This window comes from Macrobrachium rosenbergii, chromosome 7 (genome assembly GCF_040412425.1).
Source record: "Macrobrachium rosenbergii isolate ZJJX-2024 chromosome 7, ASM4041242v1, whole genome shotgun sequence".
NCBI classification, from domain to species: domain Eukaryota; kingdom Metazoa; phylum Arthropoda; class Malacostraca; order Decapoda; family Palaemonidae; genus Macrobrachium; species Macrobrachium rosenbergii.
The window spans coordinates 1,515,001-1,522,500 of NC_089747.1; the positions used below are offsets into that span (position 1 = coordinate 1,515,001).

The 7,500-nt window shown below is 40.3% G+C and overlaps 1 protein-coding gene across 1 annotated transcript in view; it reads right to left on the reverse strand.

The window, feature by feature from the left end:
* The window catches only part of LOC136839979 (uncharacterized), a 7,233-nt gene extending 541 nt beyond the window's left edge, over positions 1–6,692 (reverse strand). Inside the window, 10 exon segments of the mRNA XM_067106256.1 lie at positions 386–603; positions 1,033–1,131; positions 1,398–1,520; positions 1,522–1,562; positions 2,016–2,210; positions 2,698–2,852; positions 3,281–3,443; positions 3,660–3,840; positions 4,383–4,465; positions 5,148–6,692. Coding sequence (XP_066962357.1) covers positions 386–603; positions 1,033–1,131; positions 1,398–1,520; positions 1,522–1,562; positions 2,016–2,210; positions 2,698–2,852; positions 3,281–3,443; positions 3,660–3,840; positions 4,383–4,465; positions 5,148–6,549 — 2,660 coding nt within the window. The 5' untranslated portion in view covers positions 6,550–6,692.
* Between the last annotated feature and the right edge of the window lie 808 nt (positions 6,693–7,500).

Below are 7,500 nucleotides of genomic sequence, written 5' to 3' on the forward strand. Positions count from 1 at the left end.
ACATGTAAACGTTACTTCAATGTATGGCAACTTTGAAGGGTTTTGAGTTGATGTGACTTGTCAGGGCTAAAGGTCAAAGGGTACTTCAAAGTATGGTGAATTTGAAGAACTTTGGGTTCAAATGTCTCGGTCTTGTCATGTTCAAAGGTTACTTCAAGGTATAGCAAATTTGCATTTCTTGAGTAAGTGTGTCTCATCACATCTCAAGTTTACTTCATGGTAGGGAAAATTTGCAAGGTTTTGAGCTCATGTGTCTTGCAACTTCTAAATTGTGCTGCTAAAACGTAATTTAATTTATGTAGGACTATCGTGTGTACACCTCTTTGAATCCATTTTACAACTACAAGCAAAAATAAACACAAAACAGTAATATCTCAGAACCTACCAAATGACAATTAAGATAGTTTGTTCCAACAATCTAAAAACGTGGTAGAAGAAGAACTGCGTCCTAGGAGAAATGCCTCCGACATCGACGAACGTAAACAGGAAAACAAAACCCATGATGATGCTGTAGATGATGTCATCCAACTTACTGCACGGCCCGTACCTCTGGTCGTGGGCAAAGACTGCCCGGGTGCAGGTTGTTCGGGGGAAACACGAAAGCTGTTGGGAAATTTTGGTCAAGTTTGAATGTTTTCATTCTTTTCAGAGGACTTTATATGAGTTAGCAATAAATTTACATCTTCAGGATCGAGGTATGTGATAAAAAACAAAGAAATTATCAGAAGAATGTGAATGCTGATGTTGCAGTTAGGTTAAGAACATTGATTTATTAACTGGGATTCAGTATAAATCACCAACAGTCCTTTAAGACTATCAGCCCATCTTAGAAGTAGTAGTAGTAAAGTGAATCATAAAAATTTCCATTCCTTCATGTTTTATTACCACACAGTCCGTTTACAGAAATGCAACAATATGCCTTGATGTAGGGGCCAACTGTATTACTTTTGTGGTCCACAACTGAATTCTTTGCATACAGAAAGCTGTATGCATACTCTTCGCTTTCAGAAATTACCTGGGAAAACACCTCACCTGTACAAAAATCCAGATAACCATGGCCATCCAGTGTGAGCCAGCAACCACCCAGAATGGAAGTAGAAACATGGAGGCAAACAGGGCAAAGCTCATGACCTGAAGGGTTGGAAGAAAGAAGAACATCTCATCAGGTTTAAAACCAAGCAAAAATGATCTTTTAGGATACAAGTTTTACATATGAGCTCATGACCTGAAGAGTTGAAAGAAAAAAGAGCAAACATTGTAAAGATTATCGCATCAGGTTTCAAGCCAAGTTTGATCTCTTACTCAGGATACAAGTTTTTCAGAAGCATGTGAAGAGCAGCTTATCCAAACTTTATCTGTTTGTACCATGGTAATTAAAATCATCTTGTTTTACTAACCTGTCCAGCTATGGAGAACAAGTGGGCCAAGGTCAGCCAGAGGAGGTCAATCAGACTTAAATTGCTCATAGTTGGCTCGACGAGTCTGATGGCTCTGATGAAGGAGGTCACCGACCATGCCAGAGGACAGGAATGAGAACCCTTCCTTCGTTATTTGCCAGACGACTGGAATTTTTGAGAAACTGATGAAAGATTGTAATGGATACTGTTCTTAAACTGGTTTATTTTTAAACAGATTCCCCACTAATTTACAGGTATAGCCCAAAATCCTTTGATACCTGAGTGGCTGGGTATCGAGCATGAAACAAACTGATTTTCTGATTGATAATTAAGGATTCTAGAGCTGATCTCCACACGTGCCTCTGTTTCAGTCATGGAAATCAGTAAAAATGGGTAAGAGTTATTATAATATCAAAACTAAGAGGCTCAAAGATGGTTCCATAGAGAATCGTGATAATACTTAAGACAATATGAATGTGAAAATCATAAATTTATGGAAAAGCATTCAAAATGGGCATCCAATAAATGCATTCAAATTGCATTCAGTTTTGGAAAAGTTATCCAGGTATACTAAGATATAAATCCTATATATATTCTTGAGGGCCATCAACTTCTTACGTGTTTGGCTAAATTGACCCTGCTGGACTTGACCGGGAAGAGTAAGGGCCATGATGTAGAAGTGCAGAATTAGCTGCGGCGCATCCTGCACGAGAGAAAGGAGCATGTCCACGTTAGCAGCGTCTCTCTCCGCGTGAATCCAGAGTGCTACGTAGCCCCCTCTTGAGCAGACTCCTCCAGTCCTGCGAGAGCACTCTGGGGGAAGGAAATCAACTGAGAGATTGACCTCTTTCTTTTCGATCTACACATATTTTCTAATGATGTTGATATTGTCATATTAAGTGAAGGAACCACAAAGGATTAAAGGGAAAAAATATGATAACGGCAAAGTTTGACTATAGTGCTGTTCAACTCTTGAAGCTGGGTAGTAACAAAGAGATACAGAAACACTGTATACTTTGCATGTATGTACTTAATACCTCAGTAACTCACAACGCAAGATCTAAGTTCTAGAGTTTGTAACGCCAGTTTTAGTAGCTGTGATCAATCAGTCAGTCAGTTCTAAAGTATAACATATTCGCTACAGGCTGTTCAATGGCTTTCACAAGAACCTTATCAACTCAGTTCGTGACACTCAGCCCTAAATTCATCTTCTGTTACATGGGAAAAATAAACCCTACAATTTCATGTCACTGAAATTCTTATCAAACAGGCACTTTCTTCACAATATTTAACTGCTTACTTTCCAAGCCTCTCTGCCTGCTAGGACCTCGATTCCTCTTGGCTCCATCTTCTAGTTGAGCACTGAGAGCTTCTGCCATGACTTCGTCCACTACAGCTTCTTTCACCATCGTCTCTTCTGTACTCTTGGACCCGTAATACAAAATATCCATTTGCCTGTAAAGATCATCATTATTGTTTCTGCCATCATTAGTCTAATTCAGCGATATGGGTGTTAATGACAGATCAGTTGCTAAGCATCAAGACAACTAATCTTAACTAGCACTAGAGAGAAGCTTAACATATCTAATTTGGTCACAAAAATAACTGGAGCAGCAGATTCATTAAATGATAAAGCAGGATCCATTTCATTATGCATCCTGCAGTCGTGGGATTGACTGTATCGCGGCTGACAAAATGGTCTAGTTCTATTCTCATCAAACTGCCGGAATTTTTATCTTTAAGCTTTACGTGTATAACATGACGAAATCTGATGAATATGAAACCAAACAGTGTCGGTCAGCTATATGGTTGTTAATGGTCCAAACAGTAATGCAAGATCATTTGTCTGCCTTCTCCTCTTAGTATACTCGGAAACTATTTACCTGAGGATGCTTCCGTGCAGGAGCAGGTGAGCCAGGACTCGGAACACCCACACATGGCTTGGCACTTTAGGGTGGCGGTAGCATGCCCCATGTGGCTCACATACCCTCTCGTCGAACCAATACCAGTACAGGCTGAAGGCATTGGCAAGGATGAGAGGTATTACTGAGGAAAAATGATAAATTTCATGTATGTTTGGAGAGCAACGTTACGCACAGTCCCACAAGAGCTGTTACATCTTTCATAAACAACTGGAGACTTTATTAGTTTAAGATTAGGATCCTCTTTTCAGCTTTTGTCAGTGAAGCAAATATAGCATGAATCACGATGGATTAGAATAAACGAGTTTCGCCAGAGGCGAAATCACCAGACGAAACTTACTAAGGAAAAGCGCGGTGATCGTGAACCAGTTCTTAGTATCACGGTCATAATACATGTTATAAGCCAAGCTACAATCAGAAGCCACATCAAAATAAAACAAGCCGATGGAAATAAACACGGCCAGTGTGTCTATCCAGGAATAACCTACAGTGTCTTCGGGTTTTGTCAGGTAAGATATTCCCTGAAGGAAAAAGAATTAGGCTGTTAATTGGGCTAGTCATACATGCTTCAACAAATATCTGTTGAAGACAATGGGTACAACTACACTACAAAGAGGACTGATTACTTTTGTTATGCTCATTCAGTAGATGATTAGGTCAACGAGGATGGTGGAAAACTTTAGGGTACATTAGGATTCTAAATGAAGGACTAAAATGCTATGTAAAATATTTCTTGAGACTGGACAGTCAACAAATACATGATGCAATAACAATTCATTAGCAGTAGGAGACTAGGAATAACTTTATACCATGCATCTAATGACATGTAATCTTTAATCTGGGTTAGACTAAAACAAAAACCTTGGATGGGACATGGGTACTTCAAAAATTTCAACACTAATGCATCTCTTCTTAAAAAGATTCAAGTTTATACCTACAGTAACATCATGGGGAAGTTTACTATTCACAAGGAATTCTAAATGTTAAAGATCTGTCTATGGGGCATTCCTACTAAATTATGAATGACAATACTTGGAATTAGCCCTCAGCTACAGAAGCTTACCTGCTTCAGTTCCTTAGTAATTAGCCTCCCAGCCTCGTTTGTTATATCACAGAGTTGTTCAGCTAATTCCTCGACTTCCTCCTCTGGAATGACAAGAGAATTTATTGATAATATTGGTAAAATACTCATTTTTCTTGCTCACTTCTACCCAGGAAAAGGACTATAGCTTACTCTATATGGGCAATAGTGATGGCTTGTGGGGAAAAGTAGGGGGAAAAGGTCTGATGATTGGAATTTTATGCTATTATCCTGGACCATAAACGAGATTTAATGCTGGCATGTTCATCCCTACTTCATACTCTTAACTGTAGAGCACAGTTTTATTAATGTTATATCCACAAAAAAATAAAATGGAGATTTACAGGGGCATCTACCTTGCTAACATAAGAGATCCATACTCTTCAAGGCAAATTTTCACACTCATGATGAACAATGAAATGTGATCATTTTTGGTAATAAGAGTCAGGTTTATTTTTTATATGAAATGTCAGCTTTGTCTGTTCTTAACTTTAGATGTTTCATGCTTATATATACAGTACTCCAAAGGATACTGAAAAACCTTTCTCCTTCCATAGAGTATGGATTCTGACCAGTTGATCTATCTACCCTTCAGTATGACTACTCCAACTCCACAGTGTATATAGTGCAATCTGATATTTCATGTTATTTCTCATGGTAGGAAGATTTACAATGGGCAAAAGTGCATGACCAAAGAAAGGCAGTTGTGATTTAGACTACAAAAAATAAAACTTGGATAATGCTCACCTAAGAGGCCAGTTTTGTTCTCTCCTGAGGAGGACGAGCTTTCTGGAACAGATGCTGTCGGTGTACCAAGCATTCCGTTGTCAGTATCTTCATCAATCATCGGGACTTCTAGATCTGCAAAGAGCGAATTGCGTTTGTTCTCTCCATCATCGTCTTCACCTTTCTCTGGTGACTTAACCTCCTCTTCTCTTGGGGAGGAGTCACAAATTTGTTTCTTCTCTGAGTCTGACTTTAAGTTTGAATTGTTTTCGGCATCTTTTTCTTGTGGTGTTGTTCCATTCTGTTTTCTTGTTTTGTCTTCGTCCCCCTCTCTCTGTAGATGGTTCTCTACTTTTGATTTGTCTGAAGGTTGCGTCCAGCAGGGTGCCACAGTCTGAGTCTTGTCCAGATAATTAATCCAGTCATCAGACTTTGGTAAAGTCCTCTCTAGCTCAGGTGATCTACCATAAATATTTCCTTTCTTTGACCCCTCATCATAGATGCCATTGCCAAGTTTAATGAGGTGCTTAATTACCTTTTCACTGTCAGTAAACGAATCCAGAGCCGACGGGCTGGGATATGATGGAAAAGGATACAGCTTTGATTCTGTGTCTGTAGGTGATATCCTAACACTGTTTGCCACGGGAGATTTCTTGTTTGGTAGGTTGACTGGGCGCCCAAGGATATTGTAAAGTTGTCCCTCAACAGTCATGGCAGGGGTATAAAGATCGCTTCTGTCACTGCACATGCTGTATTGACTAGAATGATCAGAGTCCTCTTTAGAAGGGCTCAGAAGATTTGAGAGAGGTGTGTTAGGTGGTGTGACTAAGTTTGGACTAGTTGAGTTTGAGCATTTAACATTGCTGGAATTGCATCTGGCGACCCACGCTCCTTGCGACGGATCTAGAGCCGGGGAAACAGGTGTGTTAGGAGGGGTAGAGATCCCTGGACTCCTCACGGACATTTTAGTTCTCTCAGAGCCCGTGCTCGAGCATATGCTGTAAGTCATCTGCGATGGGGATAGCAGATCACTATAGCCTGAGGGCATGATGGGCAAAGACTGGCTTGCCGGTATGAAAGGCTTTGTACTAAGAGGTATGTCTGGCAATCGACACATTTCGCTCGCGTCGTCGAACATGGGGTTCATTATGCCAAAACCACTGTCCGCGCTGTAAGGAAACTGCTTGAACATGTTGGTTAAGGGGTTGAAATGCGAGTCGTTCTCGGAGGACGCTGAGTACGCCGTGATATTGGTCGACGTAGAGCGCAGAGACGTTCCAGAGGAACAAGTTGAGGTAGGTGACGTGCACTCCGTCGAGGAATTGTTTTCCTCAGTGGTCGCCGCTGGAGTCTCAAGGACGAGGGGCGGTGTCTCCTCAGTAGGGGAGAGTCTGGGTCCCCTCTTAGGGCGCACTTTGCTCATGGAGTTGACTGGCTGGCTAGCCGGCTTCGCTTGATAAGATAAGGAAGGGAGGTTTTGCTGAACATATAGCGTTATCTGGTCTTCAGGCACCGGCGGCGTTCACATCTCCACATCTGGCCACTTTTGAGCCGTTCTCTCTCGTGAGTCGTCGTGTTTATGAATCTACTGGAAAAATTGAAAGACAGAATATAACTTTATTTAAACGTAAATTCGTCCACTGATACATTTTCCTTTACATTACCATTAATCTTTTTAGGAAAATAAGCGCACTGTATCTGCTAAAGGTAAATCAAGACAATTCCACACCAACAGTTTTAAAACCTTACAAATGTTTCAAGATATAATATAATTTCATTTAAACATAATTTCGTCTGCTGACATATTTTCCTTTACTATATCATTAACCTTTCCACTAAAAAAAAAAAATAGCATCAACAGAAGGGGAAGCAAAACAATTTCACTGCCAACAGCTATTCTGCCCTAAAATGGACGACTGCAGTATCTGCAAAAATACAAAACTGAGAAAAATGGTAGACACTGCAGTTTTCCCTTGCTTTACTACAGATTTTGCAGATACAGTATAAATAAAGCATTGAAGAGTCATTCTGAAACTGCAGGACCCCCGTTTCAAATAAAGCTCAATTTCGAAAATTTTGCAGGTGCAGTTTTCCCTTGCCTTACTACAGATTTTGCACATACAGCAAATGGGACCCCCCTAAATAAAGCATTGAAGAATCATTCTGAAACTGCAGTAACTTGTGTATTAGCGTTTCACGAGCCCAATTTCGAAAATTTTGCAAATACTGCAGTTTTCCATTTTAGGTCAGTATTAACATCTTGCAAACGACTCGAAACAGGGCGAGAATCCTTGACGGGCATAAACATTCATCGATTTTCAGACCACTGAAGGAAATGATCTTGATTGTGCTCGCTGGCACGTGAATACTTTTG